General features: G+C 39.0%; 2 protein-coding genes across 3 annotated transcripts; both read right to left on the bottom strand.

Moving 5' to 3' along the window:
* Positions 1-318: 318 nt before the first annotated feature.
* LOC129419619 (enhancer of mRNA-decapping protein 3) lies at positions 319-18,711 on the bottom strand. 2 transcript variants are annotated; one of them, XM_055174780.2, is made up of 7 exons: positions 18,600-18,711; positions 17,652-17,830; positions 15,805-15,935; positions 9,397-9,651; positions 2,516-2,669; positions 2,219-2,436; positions 319-771 (listed from the first exon to the last, which is right to left on the bottom strand). In XM_055174780.2, exons 2-7 carry the CDS (start codon positions 17,813-17,815, stop codon positions 437-439), a joined length of 1,257 nt encoding a protein of 418 aa, XP_055030755.2. In that variant the 5' UTR covers positions 17,816-17,830; positions 18,600-18,711; the 3' UTR covers positions 319-436. The 2 variants fall into 2 exon arrangements, with proteins under 2 accessions (XP_055030755.2, XP_055030754.2); XM_055174779.2 differs by lacking the exon at positions 18,600-18,711 and having other exon boundaries at positions 17,652-17,860.
* Positions 18,712-19,365: 654 nt separating this feature from the next.
* Positions 19,366-23,174, bottom strand: cyp1a (cytochrome P450, family 1, subfamily A). The gene is made up of 7 exons (XM_055174344.2): positions 23,020-23,174; positions 21,358-22,263; positions 21,152-21,278; positions 20,979-21,068; positions 20,752-20,875; positions 20,515-20,601; positions 19,366-20,419 (listed from the first exon to the last, which is right to left on the bottom strand). Exons 2-7 carry the CDS (start codon positions 22,195-22,197, stop codon positions 20,107-20,109), a joined length of 1,581 nt encoding a protein of 526 aa, XP_055030319.2. The 5' UTR covers positions 22,198-22,263; positions 23,020-23,174; the 3' UTR covers positions 19,366-20,106.
* Positions 23,175-23,481: the final 307 nt, after the last annotated feature.

Below are 23,481 nucleotides of genomic sequence, written 5' to 3'. Positions count from 1 at the left end.
AGGTACAGTAAATGACAGACAGCACAGCTCTGGGTCTCTGTGCGTGAGATGAAGAGACTGATGATGAAGTGAGACTTCATGCAAGAACCAGTTAACTAAATCTGTGGGTCATTTTTGACATGGTGCCTAATCTTCAAAGTAATCCTAACACCTGATATACATTGTTATGAAATTTCACAGTTAAGTTTATTTATTATTGAATCCCATGTGTGTTAGAAAACCACAAAACCAAATTATACATGAAATACATGCAATATTGTTTTTTAGCATCTTTTTACCTTATAGTACACATGCAAATAAACATGAAAGAACAAAACATGATGGAAACGGTTTATTAGCAGAAATGATCAAAGTGCTTATAAATATTAAAGTGCATGATTGATTCAGGTTTGTCAATAATTGTCTTTACACCCACAGCCACTCCAGTCTGTCAGAGTTACACTGTATGAAGTGGAATAACAAATTTGGACCCAAACGGCGAAACATAGTCAATCCCCACGTCCTGAAACACCTGCTGCGGTATACCGATGTCACACAGGTAAATTCTGCCCTCACCCTGTGAGATGGGCAACGGAAGCCCCAGACAAAGCCACCATTTAGCCTCTACGGCGCGATCACGCCCGCTGACGGGTGGATCTATACTCAATACTGGAGCTCGGTTCTGATTGGCCCATTTGGATGCTGCCTGGTACCAGAGCTGTTCTTTGAGGAAGACGCTCTCATGACTGTCCAGACAGTTAATGATCAAATCCACCGGTGTCACGGGCAAATCTGAGAAGAAAACATCATCCACTGGTAAACAAATGCTTTACTGTTCCAGGATCTGTTCTAGTTCTACAAGCAGAATAAAACTGAAAAAAAAAAAAAAAATAGGGCTGTAAAAATCTTAGATTTTTTATATTACATATACATTTACAAAAAATCATACATTTATACATGTATGTGTGTATTTATAAATAATAATTAAACACAAATATATTATGCAAACGTTTATTTTGTAGGCGATTAATCGCGAATCTTTTAACAGCCCTATAAAAATACTTGATAGATGATGAAATGTTTAAAATAATCAATACAAAGTCTTATGGATCAAAACATTTATTAATGAGAATATTAGAACAATATATCCTCTCTCCCATTTATGGGAAAATACTCTATTTGGCTTTACTGATTATCCCAAAGATAAGGAAAAATGCTCTTTCTCCACGTTTAAGTGCTATAATTGGGTCTCCAGTGATTTTATCAACATAGAAAATGTAAAAAAGATCAACTCAGTAACTTAGTTTTGGTAAACCATTCCCGGCAAGCATGTGAAAAAATGGCTCATTGAAATTTGACTCCCCTTGTGATGTCAGAAGGGGATCTTATTATAATAATACCGCCCCTTAATCTGCACTATCCAACCACAGCACTGCCATTTAGTGCAGAGATCAGCTCATTTGCATTTTAAAGGACACACCCATTTGCTAACATTTACAAAGTAGCAATTTTAACATCTTATAATAAATTATCTGTGGGGTCTTTTAAGCTAAACATATTCACCAACGATTTATTTTACAACTTTTAAAAGTCTGATGAAATGTCCCCTAATTAATTTTTTTACTTTTGACCAAATCTCATATTCATAACTGTAAGTCTACAAATAAGAAACCTTATTTCATGATTTTGTTGTCTGAGATAAAGCTGTATATGAACAGTATTAAAGGTTATTTTAATAAGAAACCCTAGACCCTAAACTCGTATGAGCTTTACAGTATTTTTATTTCATACTTAATTTAATTTATCTCTGTTTTATTCTTCACCCTGGTTTCCTTTGTTCCTCATCTCTTATTTCATGTTTTTTTTTCTTCTATTGTACTATGTACAAAGTAGTGCAATTGTATTATATCAATGCTGTTATTATTGTAAATCTGTGCGAATTTGTATATGACTTCAAAAAAATAAATCTGTCTTATATATCTGTATGGCCAACAGAGGGCGACACTGCATCATCTACAGACACACTACATCTATATAATGCACTTAACAAGTTACTGAACAGACACAAGGATGAAATTACTTTACTACTAAATTCATCACCTATTAACTGTTCTGGGTACTAGTCCACACATATAAACCTGACAATACATAAACAAGAAAATAACACTGCACTATATTTAAATATTTAGATCATTTATCTGTTACGTAACCTGTCAATGATGTATGTGAGTTACGTCACCTCTAACATTCAGCACATGTCTGCTGTTGGTTTTATTGAAGAGCATCAATTCATTCGTGATGATCTCCTGCATCTTAACACAGTTTGGCAGGAACAGAATGACTTCCACATCGTGATTGGCTAAGTGTCGGGCACAGCTGACGCCCTGAGAGCCTTGCACGTGCGGCCCGCACAACAGCACCACCTGCGGCCGCTGGTGCACGTTTTTAGGCGTCAATCTACAGCAGACACAGATGTGAGCGTCATTGTAAGCTTGGTTTGGAGCCCACTGAGATGAACCTGATCCGCTGTCCTCACCTGTTTGGTCCTCCGAGCAGCATCAGAGCCATTTGACTGGAACAAACTCCTGTCGTCTCCAGTCGCCGCTCCACAGATAAACCGTGACGCTCGGCTTCGGCCAGCAAACGCTTGTATACATCATAAGACACGCTGGTGATGATCAAACCAGAATCTGAATGAGAGAGAAAGAGAATGCAGTGGGTGACGGCACCAAAAACGTCTCTACGGGCCTGTGGTTTTCCTCTTCTGCACTTTCATCAAGTGTTTTAGTGCAAACACTTTCATCCAAAACCACTTAAAGTGCATGCTAGGATTATGATGTGATCTGTATGTTTGTTCCCATGGGCTTGCACAAGAAAAATAAAAGGTACACAGTAGTGTACTTTGTAGTATGTCATGCCAATAGAGCAATATGAATCTGAGATCATCTATCAACATCTCAAACAGGCGAGGGGCTGATATGTTTTCTCACGCTAACACGAAACACCATTCAGAAAGGAGGACGACCTGCAAAAGAGACCGAAAGCGAGAGAGAGAGAGAGAGAGAGAGAGAGCGAGCGAGAGAGAGAGAGATGTCGTGCTAAGGCAGGATATGTTATCTCAGGTCTGTCCATATCTCCACACCCCAAAGCTTTTATCACACCTGCACAAAGAAAGGTAATATATCAACATGTGTGTGGATCTTATGCCGAACACACGCACATGCGAGATGATAAGAACTTTACATTCAACTGTGGACAGAGCAGAAACACGACATTGACACAGACTTTACTCATGATTTTGTGAACACGCTACCAACACAGAGACAAATGTGTGCCTGCTCTAGCACACACACCCACGCACGCACACACACACACCCACCCACCCACACACACACCCACACCCACACAAAGCAGTGTATATACACACGCAAAGTTGAACCTGCTCGACAGGGTAAATCACAGCAGGTCAATGTGGTAAAATAAACTGTGCTGGAAGCAAATCCTTCACGCATATGATAAAGACAACTATAGACTGAAACTAATATCACTGAACTGGAGCTGAGCCATAACCAATTACACACACACACACACACACACACACACACACACACGGAAAGAGATCAATCTACCTGACTTAATGTCTCCATTATATGTAGATACTTAATGTATATTACTGCTTTATTCTGTTATTAAACTTTGAGTTTAGCTTATTTAATTTCTATAACTTACAATTTACTTTAAATGTTGCACAGTATACTTTTTTCTTTTTACTTTTATTTGCACTATTTGTACGCAGCCCAGCTGCAAATGCTGTGGCAATACAAAAATACAGGTCTTGTCATGATAATAAAGCACACTTAAACATTAAAGCATTTTAAATTAAAAATTGAATGTTGAGAGAGTGAGAGGATTGAATTTAGTTTTTGTCCGGCGGTTTGTTTTTGAGATGCTGATGTTGGAGTAATGATTCAGTTTTACTTTAAGAAGCAATAATGTAAGTGAGATATCATTGGTATATTAATCTGTTTTGCTGCTAACAGACAATAATTGAGTGAAGTGTCTCCACAGCTGCAGTGAAACAAGATGTTTATGTAAAGCGGTGTGTGTTGTGTTGCTGTGTTCATGTATGGCTGTTTATGTAGTGTGACACAGTGAGGAAAAGATAATTATACAATGAAACAGAACGGATTATAGATGCCAACTGAACAAACTCAGACTTGCAGAGCCTGTATGTGTCTGTTCAGTCTCTCCATGTCACACTCACACAATGCAGATGGGATAAAATTGACACTTTATCATGAGAACAATCACAGCTGTCAAACTGAAGGGTCGCTGCAAACTGAAATGCTCAAAATTGACCACTTCAACAGACTCTTCACAAAGAAGGATTTTGAAGGGTACAATGGACGGACACTTTACTAATATGATTATTTAAGCAGAGTTTATTTGTTTGACATGACAAAACCACTACAAGCACTGGACACTCATGTGGGATGGCAGTAATTGGCTGAACCCTTAGTGGGGATTAGGGTGTGGGAATAAGCCCATCACAAGATTTAAGCTGTGGGGGATGAGCCCATCATACGATTTAGGGTGTAGGGATGAACACATCATAAGATTTAGAGTGTAGGGATGAGCCCTTCATAAGATTTAGGATGTAGGGATGAACCCATCATAAGATTTAGGTTGTAGGGATGAGCCCATCATAAGATTTAGAGTGTAGGGATGAGCCCAACATAAGATTTAGAGTGTAGGGATGAGCCCATCATAAGATTTAGGGTGTAGGGATGAACACATCATAAGATTTAGAGTGTAGGGATGAGCCCTTCATAAGATTTAGGGTGTAGGGATGAGCCCTTCATAAGATTTAGGACGTAGAGATGAACCCATCATAAGATTTAGAGTGTAGGGATGAGCCCATCATAAGATTTAGAGTGTAGGGATGAGACCATCATAAGATTTAGAGTGTAGGGATGAGCTCTTCATAAGATGTAGAGTGTAGGGATGAGCCCTTCATAAGATTTAAGCCGTGGGGGATGAGCCCATCATTAGATTTAGGGTGTAGGGATGAGCCCTTCTTAAGATTTAGTTTGTAGGGATTATCCAATCATAAGATTTAGAGTGTAGGGATGAGCACTTCATAAGATTTAGGATGTAGGGATGAACCCATCATAAGATTTAGAGTGTAGGGATGAGCCCTTCATAAGATTTAGGGTGTAGGGATGAACACATCATAAGATTTACGGTGTAGGGATGAGCCCACCATAAGATTTAGAGTGTAGGGATGAGCCCATCATAAGATTTAGGGTGTAGGGATGAGCCCTTCATAAGATTTAGGGTGCAGGGATGAGCCCACCATAAGATTTAGAGTGTAGGGATGAGCCCATCATAAGATTTAGGGTGTAGGGATGAGCCCTTCATAAGATTTAGAGTGTAGGGATGTGCAGGGATGTGCCCATCATAAGATTTAGGGTGTAGGGATGAGCCCACCATAAGATTTAGGGTGTAGGGATGAGCCCACCATAAGATTTAGGATGTAGGGATGAGCCCACCATAAGATTTAGGGTGTAGGGATGAGCCCACCATAAGATTTAGGATGTAGGGATGAACCCATCATAAGATTTAGTGTGTAGGGATGAGCCCATCATAAGATTTAGGGAGTAGGTATGAACACATCATAAGATTTAGAGTGTAGGGATGAGCCCATCATAAGATTTAGGGTGTAGGGATGAGCCCATCATAAGATTTAGGGTGTAGGGATGAGCCCTTCATAAGATTTAGGGTGTAGGGATGAGCCCACCATAAGATTTAGAGTGTAGGGATGAGCCCATCATAAGATTTAGGGTGTAGGGATGAGCCCTTCATAAGATTTAGGGTGTAGGGATGAGCCCACCATAAGATTTAGAGTGTAGGGATGAGCCCATCATAAGATTTAGAGTGTAGGGATGAGCCCATCATAAGATTTAGGGTGTAGGGATGAGCCCTGCATAAGATTTAGGGTGTAGGGATGAGCCCACCATAAGATTTAGAGTGTAGGGATGAGCCCATCATAAGATTTAGGGTGTAGGGATGAGCCCACCATAAGATTTAGAGTGTAGGGATGAGCCCTTCATAAGATTTAGGGTGTAGGGATGAGCCCACCATAAGATTTAGAGTGTAGGGATGAGCCCATCATAAGATTTAGGGTGTAGGGATGAGCCCTTCATAAGATTTAGAGTGTAGGGATGTGCAGGGATGTGCCCATCATAAGATTTAGGGTGTAGGGTTGAGCCCATAATAAGATTTAGGGTGCAGGGATGAGCCCATCATAAAATTTAGGGTGTAGGGATGAGCCATTCACACAAATAAGGGTGTAGGGATGAGCCCATCATGAGATTTAGGGTGTAAAAAGGAGTGCATGACGGGGATTAGGGTGTGGGGATGAGCCTATTACAGTAATTAGAGTGTAAATCTGAGCCCTTTAAAGGGATTAGGGTGTGGGTATGAGCTCATCATAAGATTTAGTGTGTAGGGATGAGCCCATCATAAGATTTAGGGTGTAGGGATGAGCCCATCATAAGATTTAGGGTGTGGGGATGAGCCCATCATAAGATTCAGGGTGTGGGGATGAGCCCATCATAAAATGTAGGGTGTAGGGATGAGCCCATCATAAGATTTAGGGTGTGGGGATGAGCCCATCATAAGATTTAGGGTGTGGGGATGAGCCCATCATAAGATTTAGGGTGTGGGGATGAGCCTATCATAAGGTTTAGGGTGTAGGTATGAGCTCATCATACGATTTAGGGAGAGGGGATGAGCCCATCATAAGATTTAGGGAGAGGGGATGAGCCCATCACAAGATTTAGGGTGTAGGGATGAGCCCATCATAAGATTCAGGGTGTGGGGATGAGCCCATCATAAAATGTAGGGTGTAGGGATGAACACATCATAAGATTTAGGGAGAGGGGATGAGCCCATCATAAGATTTAGGGTGTATGGATGAGCTCATCATAAGATTTAAGGAGAGGGGATGAGCCCATCATAAGATTTAGGGTGTAGGGATGAGCCCATCATAAGATTTAGGGAGAGGGGATGAGCCCATCGTAAGATTTAGGGTGTGGGGATGAGCCCATCATAAGGTTTAGGGTGTAGGTATGAGCTCATCATACGATTTAGGGAGAGGGGATGAGCCCATCATAAGATGTAGGGTGTAGGGATGAGCCCATCATAAGATTTAGGGTGTGGGGATGAGCCCATCATAAAATTTAGGGTGTAGGGATGAGCCCACCATAAGATGTAGGGTGTGGGGATGAGCCCATCATAAGATTTAGGGTGTAGGGATGAGCCCATCATAAGTTTTAGGGTGTGGGGATGAGCCCATCATAAGTTTTAGAGTGTAGGGATGAACACATCATAAGATTTAGGGTGTGGGGATGAGCCCATCATAAGATTTAGGGTGTAGGGATGAACACATCATAAGATTTAGGGAGAGGGGATGAGCCCATCATAAGATTTAGGGAGAGGGGATGAGCCCATCATAAGATGTAGGGTGTTGTGATGAGCCCATCATAAGATGTAGGGTGTGGGGATGAGCCCATCATAAGATTTAGGGTGTAGGGATGAGCCCATCATAAGATTTAGGGTGTAGGGATGAGCCCATCATAATATTTATAGTGTAGGGATGAGCCCAACATAAGATGTAGGGTGTGGGGATGAGCCCATCATAAGATTTAGGGTGTGGGGATGAGCCCATCATAAGATTTAGGGAGTGGGGATGAGCCCATCATAAGATGTAGGGTGTGGGGATGAGCCCATCATAAGATTTAGGGTGTGGGGATGAGCCCATCATAAGTTTTAGAGTGTAGGGATGAGCCCATCATAAGATTTAGGGTGTAGGGATGAGCCCATCATAAGATTTAGGGAGAGGGGATGAGCCCATCATAAGATTTAGGGTGTATGGATGAGCTCATCATAAGATTTAAGGAGAGGGGATGAGCCCATCATAAGATTTAGGGTGTAGGGATGAGCCCATCATAAGTTTTAGAGTGTAGGGATAAGCCCATCATAAGATTTAGGGTGTAGGGATGTGCCCATCATTATATTTAAGGTGTGGGGATGAGCCTAACATAATTGGTTATGGGAAACTAAAAGGGTGAGATGTCAACCTGATAAAGACAGACAGGACACACATATATAAACAGGTGTCATGATGAGACTAAAATAGACTGAACCTTTAACAAATAAAATCTGATTGCTTTCTGCTTTTAGAGTACAATGGTGTTAAAAGATTGATTGTACTCTGTGCATAAACTATTTCTGGAAATCCTCCTTACTGCGGAAACGGTGTGAATCCGTTCTACACGACATCATCCAAGAAACATCTTTTGCACACTGCTAACTTCCCCACTGTCACACTGGAAACAGCAATGTGTAAAAATAGGAACAATGTATCTGTCAACTGAAGGTGTGTAAGGAAGCATATCGAGTTGAAGGATGAGATTATTTTTACAAAGCTAATCAATTTTCATCTATCTGAAATAAAACAAATTCAGTTACAAATCTAATATGTGTGAATTTAATACTATGGAACAAATGGTAAGCAAATAATGTTTAAAGCCGATTATGCAGTAATGCTTTCATCTTAGTGTGTTAACCTTGTAAGGGTCACGGCGGCCATCTTGGGCGCGGCATTCTTCTCTTTTTCGTGATTTTCTGAGCACGTCTTTATCAGGTCATCTCTTCACGCTATGCTCAGACGAAAGGGGGAACGGCACGACTCGCACAACTTTTTGGGAGGTCATTTTTTTGCGTGTTTACCTCTGGGATATTTTTAGACCTTAACAAAACGTTTGAATTCCTGCACGGCCACACATCAGGGCTGGAAGTGGATGTGTAGCTGATAATGGGTTCAGAAATACTGCTCTGATAACATCACGCCGGACTACGTGCCCCAACGCCAACAACACACAGAATTAGATTAGATCTGTACCAAACCCTTGCCAGCTCCCTATCTAGACAGCATTACAAAATATCATTCAAAGTATAGGGTGTAGGTAACACTGCTGACTTATAGACACCTAAGACCGGTTTCACAGACAAAGCTTAAGTCTAAAATTCATGTTTGAGCCGTCTTAACTGATAACGACTTGCATTGGCATATTTTTAACTATACTAGTCAATCAAAAACGACAAGATCGGGTAATGGGTATTGTGGTTTTAAGACAACTTTTAGGAAAGGTTTTGATCCACTTCAAATGTTGACTATCAGTGCCATTGTTGTCAAACACCAGTTGTCACATTTATAAAAGGCACTTAAATGTCCTCATGACTAAATCTAAGCTTCGTCTGTGAAACCGGGCACTTGAATTTCTATCTGAATATTTTTGCAATAAATATAAATTATGAGACATCTCACCAGGAACAGAAGATGAAGCTCACCAGTGCAATACTTCCTCACTTCATGTTGTGTTACAGTCACTGGTATGTTGTGATGGTTCTGAGTCAACGTCATCCATGAGCTGCTGCTGCTGCTCTCCGAGAAGACGGATGATGATTTATCAAACCCTGGCTGATTTTCCTCCAGATCCACATTAGTGTCCATCATAAAAGACTCCTGATGTCTTCCTGTGACATTGTCTGTCTCAGTTCTTCTCCATTTAGATTGATGTGATGAATCTTTAGTGTCATGACAACCTTTAACAAAAAGAGCAGAATAAAGCTTGAAAGTACATTTGCATATTTAGCAGGAAGGATAAAAGCCACATACAAGTGCACAGATACAAGACTGAACACTTAACATTCCTTACAAACTTAACCAAAGCAGACGCCTGTTACTCATTTAATGACATAAATGGAAATGATGAATCCAGCTATATTACATTTAAGGCTTTTGTATTCTTTCGGGTTTGCTTTATGTATTTCCCCAGAATTGAAATCAGCCAAATATAAATGTAAGGAAAGCAGATTTCTGTCAATAGATTACAGCATTATGTAATTTTAGCAGGTAAAAGTTTTTTTTACTTTCGTTATAGTTTTCCCCTAACAGAGTTTCAACTAACAGCTAAACGTGACCTTTCTTTGTGTTCTGCCAAAAATAAAAAAGACTTGTTTGATTGGTTTTATTTGCCAGTCTCTTAAACATTTAATTTTTACATTTCTGTGACACTGATTGCTGTCACGAACAACTTCTGGAAATACTCAGAGATGAATTCACTCACTGTGTGTGTGTGTGTGTGTGTGTGTGTGTGTGGATGAGGGGAGAAAATCATTTCAGCAATCATAAGTCAGCGACAGCTCCAAACTAATATTAAACAAACATTATTTACTTAATTAATTAATTCATATTTCCCCTAAACTGTTCCAGACCCTAGACATCATCAATTAATTATTGATACAGGACATTATTATTAATATTGATAATAATGCAGTGACAGTAATTTATTAATTTGTGAAAAGAGAATGCAGCAAACGGTTGACACCTAGTCACACCTAAAATAACTAAAATTTTTGTGATCATTTTATTTATAAAATCTATACTTTAATGCATTATTTTCATTAATTACAATAAATTAAGAGTTTTGTTCCAAAATGAGATAACTCGGTTTTTGAAATGTTTCAAAAAACTCATGCATTCCAATTAATATCAATCATACTGCAGTTGGTTTGTTTTGATTTATGTCTTCATCATACAGCTAAGTAGCACAATAAAACACAATGAAAACATGATAACATAATAATAATAATAAACATGCATTGAGAAAAATTATAATTATTAGAGCTATTTCATTTTGGAACCAAACTCTTCAAATGTAAACTGCTATACCAATTTTTTATTTAATATTTTCAACTCCAGATACAGATAGGCTACTGTGAAAAACTTTTAAGTGTCTTCTTTAAAACAAGACCAAGATTAGGCTTCTATACAAAATGGCAGTGTTATATTAATATGAAGGTGTACTTCACCTTTACACCCCCCACTCGAAAAGGGGTGCACCAGTTAAGGGGTTAATCTATTAATGTGATTGTTTAGTTGGAATATAGAAGAATATATGTGACATTTCAACCCAATCTCAAGGCAAGTCGTGGTAGTCACAAAATATTTGATTTATTTATTTGTGTTCTTGGACACTTTTTTCATGTCATCGAGCACGAATGTCTTCTCGTGTCCCTAGCACAACCCTTTTTCATATCATTTCATGTATTGTTCTTTCTTTTTATTTTCTATTTTTAAATCATTGTCGCTTGGGGTTAGGATGTAACTTTAGGTATTGGTTTCTACATATTGTTCTTCCAATATTTAAACCATTTCTGCCTGGGGTTGGGGTTTGGGTTAAGGAAATGTAACAGAAAGTGGTTGTAACCTAAACTCCAAGCGATAATGATAAATAAATAGTTTTATGTAAAATAATACATAAAATGACACAAAAAAGAAAGTTCCTGCTAGGAACACAAAAAAGCTATTTATAGAAATTTGTGCTGAACGACACAAAAAAAGACATTCGTGCTCAATGACACAAAAAGCAGAAAATTGTGTCAATAAACACAAATAAATAAATAAATAAATAAAATATTTAGTGTCTACACCACGACTTGCATTGAGATTAGGTTGGACATTTTGTGAATTGTCTGGCTCGAAATGTCACCCTGTGGGAAGATTATTTGTAAAAAAAAAATCACTTTTGAAGCTGTGGTGTGCCAGTGTTTTAGAAATGTAATAATTGTCTTAATGAATTTTAAAAACTCTCACTTTTCAAACCTTGAAATCGGTTTATAAATGTAAACCTTATTGTGCTTAAATCCAGAAAAATGCAACATTGTTATGCGCTTGTGGGGTGATTTACAGTTGACTTCTGATTCAATGATCAATGATGAGTCTATGTCTCTGTACAGAATTAAAATAATGGGCAGATGCCCTCTACTTTAGTTTTCTCTGAGACTGAAGGGATCTCCAAAGGAACAATCAGGAAAAGTTTCCCAATGAAGACTTTGGCTCGAGCTACTTCCAGGAAACCAGGAATCAGGCGTATCCAGCGGCCTACATCCCAACAATCCACAGTTACCTTTACACCGAGAACAAGAGAAGTGAAGAAAGAGGAAGTGAAGGTCACAGCATCATTAACGGGGCAGCAGATCACCCCTGGAACCAATCAAATCTCTTCAGAGACTGACCAGGATCCCAGCACTGTGATAACACCGCACTGATACACTTGTGTACTAATGCATGCTCAAACAAAGCAATAACAAAGAAACTGGAAAAACCTGGTGTTCAACCCCAACCCAGCTGAGCTCTCACGCTAAGACACTCTCGCACGCCAGTCTCAGTGAGTGCCAGCCGCGCCGCGCTCTCACGCGAAACACAGCTTCCGACACACACGCTCGCATGCGGCCGCTGTCCAGCGCCTCTGACACACGCATGCACCAGAGTCATCGCACGCACCCTGCTGAACCCATTATTAATGAATCAATTAACCAATTAACATGATGCACACTACATGTGAGGAATCTAGATCTTCAGCATTGAGTGCTAATCTCCATCCATCTGTACTTCATGACTATGGGAGGAAATTTGATTGTCATTCATTTTAACAATGGAAGAAAACGTAATGGTTCTAGAAATGAGATTTCCTTTATTTAAGGGTAAATGTTCTTGACGAGATTCACCCGATTATCAGACGATTTCCACTGATTTACAGAAACTAAAGAAGCTCAGATTTCATGTGGTAAATTTCCCAGAATGAGAGTAAAAAATCTCATAGTTTCACCCTGACGTGATTGCAACAGACAATAGTTCTTCCCGAAAATGTTCAGGTCATAATGGACCCATGACCAAACAAACAACTGAAAAAAATCAACAACCTCTACATGGAGTTTCTCAATCAATACAACACGAGTCGTGTGCCAGCAGAGGCGTTTGTTCAGATTCTCACACTCGTGCTTCTGCTGAGATTGACAGACAGTCGGAAAACAGTGTCAGCTGAAATCACCGCCCACCTGACAGCCACCAATCACGAACAGGAAGGAAGTAACAAGAATATTAGGGCAAGAGCAACAAACACCTTAAGTAAACTTCCAGCTTCTGAAACCGAGTGAGAAATGTGCAAAATAATCAGCGTGTGAAGGGCACGAGAGGACATCTGTAAACTGTCACGGCTTTGAACATGAAGCAATTTCAAGGAATGTTTAACACGACTTTTAGATTTGACACAAAAGCGGCACTAATCTCCTCATGACATTTTCTTCAAGAAAAAGCAAATGTAACTCTTTCTCACTATTATGTGTGCATCCTGTGGCTATACTTTCAATGCACGCGTATTTAAATGTATACGGAGTGATCCGGACACAATGTTCTGCGTGACACGAACATCGCGTGTGAAAACGGCCGTCCCGCCCCCGTGGCTGTCCGTCGCCACCTCGGCCGCATGTCATTGGTGCATTAACTGCTGGCCGGCAGCCCGTGAGAGGAGAGATTAGGCAAAAGAAAACCTGAACCGCCTTCTCAATCGATATCTTCTGCCCTCCTCGGCACGCTGGGACTCACTCCACTTCCTGTTTTGGGGAATTTCCTGTGTTGAGAACGAGAGAAGGAAAGAGTAAAAAGGCAGAGAGGCTTAAAGGCAGTAAATCCAGCCAAGCATAACCTCTTCCTGAGGCGCCACATAGCGACGGGGGGGTCGGTGTTTATTGATCTTAGTCACACGCATATTATAAAGAGGAACTTTGGTATAGGCCTTTGGCACGCTATGAGAATCTTTGGAGGTCGAGCTGCAAGCGGGGCGGTTTCTGACCCACTATCAGCTGGGGTCGTCTTGCGGAAAGAACGTTATCAAAGATACCAGACGGCAGCGTGACACGAAGCCTCGGTGCTCGTAACTGCACACGCTCCCTCCGTGCGTCCCACCCCAACGTTCTCCAATCTAGGTAAAGTTCCTGTAAATAACTCGGAAATAAAAACAGAAGAATATCTCCGGGTGACAAACAAGACTGTGATGTTATAAAGACACGGATCTGTTCAAAGCCAGAGGTCATCTGACCCAGATAACAGATTACAAGAGTCTGTTCAAAGGTCCAATAGATCATAAATGAACCGCAAACGTTTTAATGAACTTCACCCATAAATCGAACACATCTAATTTACTGACAGAGACGTTTATACACACACAAGAACTGATTTCTGCACCATAGTCATTTTAACACACAACTTTAATGCTATTTTATCACAGCGTTTTGATCCTCATCTATACTTCTAGATCTTTATCCACTCTATACACAACCATAAACACATAAAACACAACAAAATAATAAGAATAACAATAAAAATGATCTACTGTCACATAAAAGCCGCCACAATAGAGGAAAGCGGTGTCGTTGATCACTAATGATTGATTAATATCAGTAATCTCCACTAGGTTGCCCACACAGAGTTTGTGAGTTGCCCGTCAAAGCACATTCTATTAATAGCCTCAATTTTAAAATTGATATATTAAATGTTTGTATCGCCTTGGCTTCTTTTATGTATGTTAACATTTTTAAACAACGAAAAACACATCAACAAGTAAAATTTTATTTTTTGAAGTAGAATCAGCACTTTGCAGTTCGGGCGGCCCGCCTAAGCTGGGAAACCTTATCGCCTTAACTAGGTCGTCCAAATAAATTTCCTGCACAAAAGGCCATAAAGTGCATCTCAAAGAATAGCGCGGCCGCTCTTCACACTGCGAGCGTGCACGTGCATGTTTTGGGTTTATTTAAGCCTGTTATTGTATTCGTCTATAGTTCTTGCAAATGTAAAGTAAGTTAGCTGGTGATTTTGTTGTATGCTAGATAAGGTTGCAGGTGCCTGTTGATTCGATATAAACTCTCTTGCTCACGTTATTTATGTGCATTATTTGCATGCTACAGTAGTTACTCTCCTTTAAGATAATGTAATTAATAGTGGGAAATAATCAGTTTTTACAATCTTCGCGCAGTTTGTGTTAATTAACCCTTTAGTTTAACTTCATAAGGCAGCTATTTTCATTGGAAGTATCTGTTAAAAACATTTAATTCTTTAATAATCTAGTATGTGATCATTTTCTGTCATAGTTTCTTCAAAATTAAGTTTTATTTGAGTGTTTTAAATTAAAATATTTTCATTTTCATCATGACGCGTACGCCCCGCCCCTTTGATTACCATGCCCACCCGGCCAACACTACCACCTTAACTACTATTTTTTTGCAGGAAATCCTGAGAACGTATCAAAAAACTAGCACTTCTTTTTGCTCACAAAAAGTTTGGAGACCCCAGATTTATGTGTTCTCATGAGTAATTAAAACGTTTAGCGTAGTACTATTGTAGTGCTGTCGCGGTTTACACATTCGTTGTAGCTGGTCATTGTGATCTTTCGGTGGTCACATGATAGGGGCTGAATGAATCAGTAAAGAATATGCAATGATCCAGAAAACCGAATCAGGGTAGTGAATGTGGGCACTCTGGTTAGATCCGTCTACACCGCGGCACAACCATAAAGTTTTCAGACTAAAACCAGGTCTGCAGGGTTTACAAAAGTCTCAGTTTACGAGGGTCTAAAGTGTGCATGCCAGGCATATCTGTAGTGTGTTTAACTGAAAACACATTAATGTAAACATAGCCTGAGAAGTTTATCAAAGTGACAGATGCATAACAGTTTGTCCTTCACAAACCACAGCACAGAACTGTTCGCAGGTCAGATGCGTTAATAATCAAACATGCCAGAGAAAAACCTGTACTTAAACAGGACTGTTGTGTGATTCAGACGGCTGTCAGTTTAACAGATCAGTCATCAGTGAGGTGTTGTTATATTGTGATTCATGAGAGACAGACGGATATTTTACCTCTGTACAGTAGAGCGTCAGGAGGACTGATGGTGACGGTCTGACTGAATGATGAAGAAGATGTTGAGTCACAGTTAATTGCTCGTCCATGTCCAAGCTCAAGAATTTTCAGTTCCTTTATGTCTATCGAACTAAAGAGAACAGAATGATACTTAGTTATTTCACTGCAAAAAATGACCTTATTACTTTTTTGTCTTGTTTTCAGCACAAATATCTACATATTCTTAAATCAAGATGCATTTTCTTGATGAGCAAAATGACCTAAAAAAATAAGTAGTTCTTAGACAAAAAACTGGGTGATTCTCACGAAATTAGACTTTTGAGGTGTCATGAACCATTTTGATAAAAAAGGTAAATGCTATCAAAATAAGAATCTAGGGTTGTAACGGTGTGAGATTTCCACAGTATGATAATCATCTCAGAAACTATCACGGTTTCGCTGTTTGGCGGTATTAAACACTTATTATTATTATTATTATTAGCTACAATGACCCTTACATCAATAAAAAACAGATAGGGGTTTTGAGTTGAACATATGGTTTATTATATATTTTCTAATTATATTATATTATAACTTTTTTCGGAAAAAAAAAAATTTAAAAAGTAAACTTTGATTCTTAATTTTTTTATTCTTTTAATTTTATTCTTTTAAATAAAATGATAAAATACTCATATAGTGAGTGAAATGTATAGTTTTTATTATATAGCCTAAGTTAAGTATAATCAACTTAAATTGATCTGTAATATAAATAACTTAAATGGGCTTCAGTGCCTCTTTTTGCAGCCACTCTTCGTCCACATTTCTTGCAAACTGGATATCCTTCTTCAAGGGTAACCACGCATTCGTTTTTACATATTCCCAAAGTATTCCCATACTGTAGATTTTAACTTTTTTTCTGGGGGGGATAGAGGATAGAATTTGTAGTCTCTGACATTTTCTGACATTCTCTGCTGTACATAAACAAGTGGAGTCTAGCAGTCACGGGAAAAATTAAGTTGCATGTGCGTTCAAAACCGTGTATAAGCAAATGTTTACGGTATGATAATCGTAAAAGTTAATATCAAGGTATACCGTCATACAGTTAGAAACATCTCTTCATGTACTATTTTGCACATGATTTCAAATGACATCAAGCAAACCAATTTTGTTGTTTTTTCCACATTTAAGGGGAACATTTTCATTATCGCAACGTGTCCATGACTGGATTTTGGTTCTTTGACATGGAAATATTTAAAATTAAAAAATCTAAAAAATAAAAAGCTTCAGTGCATGTTATACTATAAGCATTTACAGTAAAGAAACACGTGGTATTTGGTGATCATTGGTAAATGTAGAGACAATAATAAAGAATATAAATGTGTCCAAAAAAAAAAAAAAATTCTCATCCTCCCCAACAATTTTCAATCATTGTTTAAGTCCTTAATGAACATTTAAAAAAAAAAGTTGGAAGGGACATAATTGACTGTGACACTCAAGATTAATTTTAAAAGATAAAAGTTGAAATTTTGTTTGTCATAGACACCTTTTTAGTTCTCATTATCGAAACATGAGTTTGTAAATGCATATTTAATGTAATATCACTTAAATGTGATATTTTTGGTTTAAAAACTAGACTTATTTTCTTGGGTCGTTTTGGTCAAGAAAAACCATCTTCATTTAAGAATGTAAGAAGATTTTTTTTTCTTGAAAATCATTTTTTTGCAGTGCATTTAGATGCTGAACTGTTATCTTAATATAAATCCATAAACAAGGAAATACATATATGGATCATTTAAATACAACTTACTCATATATTTATACAAAAATAAACAGCACTCATTCGTGACCAGCACAGCAGGTTTAATACCTGAATGTGACCTCTGGCACAAGACAACGGACCCCGTTATGAAACGGCTGTCGGAGAGAAATGGTTTGGAGGTTTGGATCCACCGCAGACACTTCACCTTGATACACCCCTAAAGTGAACCCGCAATTAATGGACACCAAACAACCCAGCCAATCTTCAGCCATCAACTCCAGCAGTTTCTGAACAACAGCCATGAAGGAAATAACGTCATCATCATCATCATCACGACAGACACATCAGATGTGTCGTGTACAATTCTGTGAAGAAACATCTGGACTCTGTCATCTAAATATTTAATTACAAATAAGATTTAGGATGTATCATATAAAAATTACTTCACATTTTTTACCCTGTTCAACTTTATTTAAAGAAAATAATGCCACATATTAACTCATTATGTTCATTTTGTGATGCTGAAAATGTTTAATTTTTCTGGGAATGCACATACACAATTTTTTACAAAGCCCTTAACATTTTATTATCTGTATAGCATTCCTCAAATGCTATAATATTTAATACTGTTTACCCCTGGCACTGTGCTTGTATGTTCACAGAGTTACAATAAAAATAAATAAATAAAAACATCAGACGTGTACAGCTGTCACATTGTGTTAGTGTTGTTCCTCAAAATAAAAGTTATTTACTTTCTGATACCATTTCTGTACGTGCACAGTACTATTAGGTAAAAGCATGTCTAAAAACAAGGTACGACCAAGACACTGTTATATACGTACTAATATGATTGACAGTGAGAGCTCGTGTCGGTCAGCAGGATAAACTGCAGGTGTTGTGGTTTGTTAGTTAGTTAATAACGTTAAATGCTTTTCTAATATCACGTATCGACATAAAACAAAGTGTCATCCACCTGTTTCCACTTTTAATTTATCGTATTTCTCGCTATTAAATGTCGCTGAGAGGTGATTCAATAAAGAAAGAAAGTTTGCATACCTGTTCGTCGCGCCTTTGCCGTTGTGAGGAGGTTGTCGCGCGCTGATGACGTCACAGTCCGCTAGCGGGACTCCTGCTGAAATAAAAAGCACGCACACAAACTGTCTAAATAATAGGTTATATTTAAGATATATGATACTATAGCATTACCATGATTTGGGATATGTGCAATGGTAAGTGTTTTTGTACAACCGTGGTGTTTTTATTGTCATCTAAACACACTACGGAAAATTAATATGCTAATTATACAGTTTGCTCTGCTATGATAATACTGCAATTTTTTGCAAGTATAATTTAAAGGGGCCATGGCACAAGACTTTTTTAAGATGTTAAATCAATCTATACTCTCCCCAGAGCACATATGTGAAGTTTTAGCTCAAAATACCATATAAATAATTTATTATAACATGTTAACATTGCCACTTTGTATGTGTGTGCAAAAATGTGCCGTTTTTGCAAATGAGCTGATGAAATTCAAACACTGATCACAATGATCAATTGTGCTTTTCTCTGCACTAAATGGCAGTCCTGTGGTTGGATAGTGCAGATTAAGGCGTGGTATTATTAAGAGCTCCTTATGACATCTTTAAAATTCAGCAAATCTCAAAAACAAAGCCAAATAATAATTCTCTTAAGTTTTGGATATTTATTTTGTTTCACGTAAATATACAGTTAAAGTGAAGAAACTTTTATTCTTCATTTAGTAATCATAAATAGGCTATGCAAATACAATGCACCTGCTCACAGAGTTAATATGAGACCTCAATTGTAAAAGTAATTATTTATTATATGACAGCTTTAGTCCTTCACATGTTATATTCCTTCATTGTACAAAAATCTATATCAGGCAAATACAATAAAAACAACAACATAAAGGATAGAATCTGGTGTTCATCTAGAGAACAATATTGGATATCAAGAGGCACCTTGATAAAAAACAGTCAAATATACATTTGTAAAAACTTAAAAAAAAAAGGACAATGTGCCTAGTAATATTGGTTGTATATTTACATAAAGATCACATTTTGGGTTCATAACAAAAAAATGAATATAGCTTCAGTGTTTGTCATCTGGCAGACACTCAATAAGAGATGAGAAATCTTTATAAATCTTCAAACTATAAACTTACAGAAAAGCAGCTTAATGCAGAGCTCCAACAGACACACAATGTTATCACCGCTACTTTGCACTTTAATTAAAAGCACAAATCATTTTTCAGCATTTGCATGAGTTTTTTTTTGTGGTGCTGGGCATGTCAATGCGCCTATGAAAAAAAGATGTATGTACACGATAAAAGACTCATAGCTTATGATTTGTGCGCTCCAGCATAGTTAAAATAACTGTAATAAACTGCACCAAACGATTTGACCTGCATCAGATTCAGAGCTGATACAAACATCTTTCAAATATTTGGCATTGCGAGCTGATATCTAGCTTATCACCAGACCGGAACCGCGAGTGGAAACCTTGCGGGTTTAGGCAAAACTTAGTTGACCTTTCAGTCCGATCACGATGCAGCCCCACTGACTTCGAACCCTGGTTGCGGTGTGACGCGCAGCCTACAGCGCTTGTGTTTCATGGTAAGGCCGTACTCCGGCGTCATGTCCAGTATTTCTCCTGGCATACTGTTGAACTTGAATCTCTGGAGCAGGATGGCCAGGAACAGAAAGACCTCGGCTCGTCCGATTGACTCTCCGATGCAGCGGCGCTTTCCCAAACCGAAGGCCAAAACCTTCTCACCCTCCACCTTATTCAGCTCTGTACCGTCTGCGCTGAGGAATCGGTCGGGGTTGAAAGATGATGGATCCTTCCACAGTTCACTGCAGATAAGAGACACCAAAATCAGCATCAATTCATAGAGTATAAGAGCAGTCAGTGGTCACACTTCTTAATTCATCACTGTTAAAGCACTTACGGGTCACGGTTGACCTGCCACTGGTTCACAAACACGCAGGTGTCTTTGGGAATGAAGTATCCATTCAGAGATGTGTTTTTAGTGGTGCTGTAAGAGAAAAATGTGAGGCTTGAGACTAGAACTGGCAAAAGTCATGTATACTTAATAACATAAGTCATCTTTTCATGTCCAGTGGCTCTGTCAACTTGCTTGTTCACGTAATCTCTTTACCTTGAATGGTGATAAGGATTAACTCACCAGTGAGGAATGGTGAAGGGTAGGAAAGATGAATGCCTGAAGGTCTCCAGAATAAAAGACTCGAGCAGCGGCAGATCAGGTCTGTCTGACAGACGAGGTGTCCGGTCCTTTCCGATCTTTTCATCTGGAGACAACGTTCAAAGAGTTTTTCAAGCCATTTATTACAGACAGGTGTGCGAAAAATACAATATAACAAAAGTGACATATGCAGACAGACTCTCACTCACCCAGCTCTCTGTGTAGTCGTTCCTGGATCTCAGGGTAAGCAACCAGATACACAACAGCCCAGGAGAGAGCCGTGCTAATAGTGTCAAAACCTGTCAACAACCAAAGACACAGATTTAAACACAAGCCACATCTGACTCGCTCATTTCACAAGATTTGCTCTAGCTGCACTCACCAGCTCCAAAGAGATCATTGACGATTCCCACAATCTTCTCATCAGAGACTTGAACATTGGAGTTCTCATCCAGTTTTCTGTCTTCACAATGGTCGATGAGAGAATCGGTGATGTCACGGATGTTGTTCTGAAACAAGACACACGTGGTCAGCTGCCACTAAATGATTTTGGCCTTTGAACCGAAACTCACATTGAAGATCACCCACCTTGTCAAAAGTGTCATAATGCTCAGTCACGAGTCTCTGCATTAATTTGCTGAATCGAGCATTGATATCCAGGAACTTTTTCATTGTTTTGCTGGGCAGGAAGCGTAGGAATGGAATGAAATCGGAGGGGTTGCCGCTACCCACGACCTTTCCAAACTCATCGCTCAAGTTGACCAAACTCAACAGCTCGTCGTCATCGTGACCGTAGCGGCGGCCGAAACAGATCCCGCAGATGACATTGGCCACGGACACCACGATGTAACGGAACGGATCGAAGCTACCCTCCATCTTCATGACGCTGTTAAGTCTTTCGACCAGATACAGCCCCTCTTTGCTGATGTGTTCTTCGAGAGCGCACGAATACTCTGAACTTTCGCCCTTCACTGTGGCGAATGTTCGCAGGGCACTGAGTGCCAGTTTGCGGCGGGTACGCCACACGCCGACCTGGTCAGTGCTGAAGGCCAGACTCTTGCCTTCGCTGATGAACTTTGAGCTGTGCAGGTCAGGTCGACCGGCAAATTCGTCACCCTGTTTGAGGAGAGCCTGACGGATGACCTCGTTGCCGCTGAGCACCACCACGGGACGCATGCCGATCTGGATTTGAAAGACGGGGCCGTAGCACTTGCTCATGGCAGTCAGGCTGAGATGGGGGTTATTTCCCACTTCCAGGACGTTACCGATGATCGGAAGTGGCTTCGGGCCCGGCAGCTTCTGGAGTCCTTCTGGAATTTTAGTGCGCATGAGGCGCATGAGGAGATACGCCACACATATTGTTATAATGGCCACGAGACTCTCGGACACAGAGATCGGGCCCAGCACGGGCAGAACTGTCAAAGCCATTGTTATCTTCCTTTGTTCTCTTTTACACTGTTGAACCTTTCGCCTTGCAGATGGTGAACAGATTACCTGCTCCAAACACAAGAAAGATATATAAGACAAAATAATAACCTTGGAGAGAAAGAAAGGGAGAGAGAGAAAAAAAGAGTGAGTGAGACAGACAGAGAGAAAAGAGAGAGAGAGAGAGAGAGAGAGAGAGAGAGAGAGAGAGAGAAAGAAAGCAAGTGGTAACATTTCTTGGGCCAATGATACTGAAAAGGTGTGTCTTTCTGTAACCTGTTTTCCTTTTTTGCATTGCATGTGTTGCATGAATTTTTTTTTTGTTAAAAGTGCAAGTAAGTAATAACTAACTAATGGTTTTGCAGAATAAGCAATGCACATTGGTTGGTTATTTGCAAAGTTATTTTAAAATTCATTAATGATAAACTACGCATAAAGCATTCTGTGTCAAGGGCAGATGCATGAGCGAGCACACACACACACACACGCATACACACCTTCATTCAGAAAAAGCACCATGCAAGACATGCGATGCAATATTCAGTGCAATGAAAAAAAAGTGCATATACGGTCTTACAAAAAATGTGCACAGCGGGCAATAAATGATTAAATATTCTTTAAATGCATAGCACAAATTAAAAAGATAAAGTGTGAAAACATAACAAAATAGTCATGCGGTCAGTAAAAGATGTGATATAGAAAAAAATGTTAACACACTAAATCTAACAACTAAAACATGAGGCAACATTTTAATATGTTTAAATAATGGTCACTGAACAAATAAAGGATTTTAACTATAAATGAAAGTATTGACATCAAGCTCACCAATAGTATTGTAAAGAAAAATTCTCTTCTTCAATGCTTAATCTGTCTATCCAAAGTCAATAATGTGAACTCCAGAGGAGTGCTGCTGTATTCCAGCAGATAAATCTTATATACACAAGAGCTCGTTCCTATTGGCTGCACCCTCTGTGACGTCAGACAGCTGGGAAGAGCTGCAAGCTTTGTGAATGAGTTTATAACAGCACAAACACTGCTGACAGAGAGTTTATTAACAATTATAACAAATTATATATACACAACATAAGACAGGCCCTTATACATGAAATTAAATAAAGTGGTCGTATATCAACCAATAGAGAATTTAAATCTGCAGAATTTAAATATATAATGCTTGCTTGTCGTATATTGTGTAATGCATTAATAGTTTGTGATTACCTATATTTTATATTAATAGTAAAATTTAATAAAAGCCTTTATTACAAATTATTATAAACCATATAGTAT

This window comes from Misgurnus anguillicaudatus, chromosome 15, assembly GCF_027580225.2.
Source record: "Misgurnus anguillicaudatus chromosome 15, ASM2758022v2, whole genome shotgun sequence".
NCBI classification, from domain to species: Eukaryota; Metazoa; Chordata; class Actinopteri; order Cypriniformes; family Cobitidae; genus Misgurnus; species Misgurnus anguillicaudatus.
Note: the sequence above shows the minus strand (reverse complement) of the source record. Positions and strands in the feature narration are given on the sequence as shown.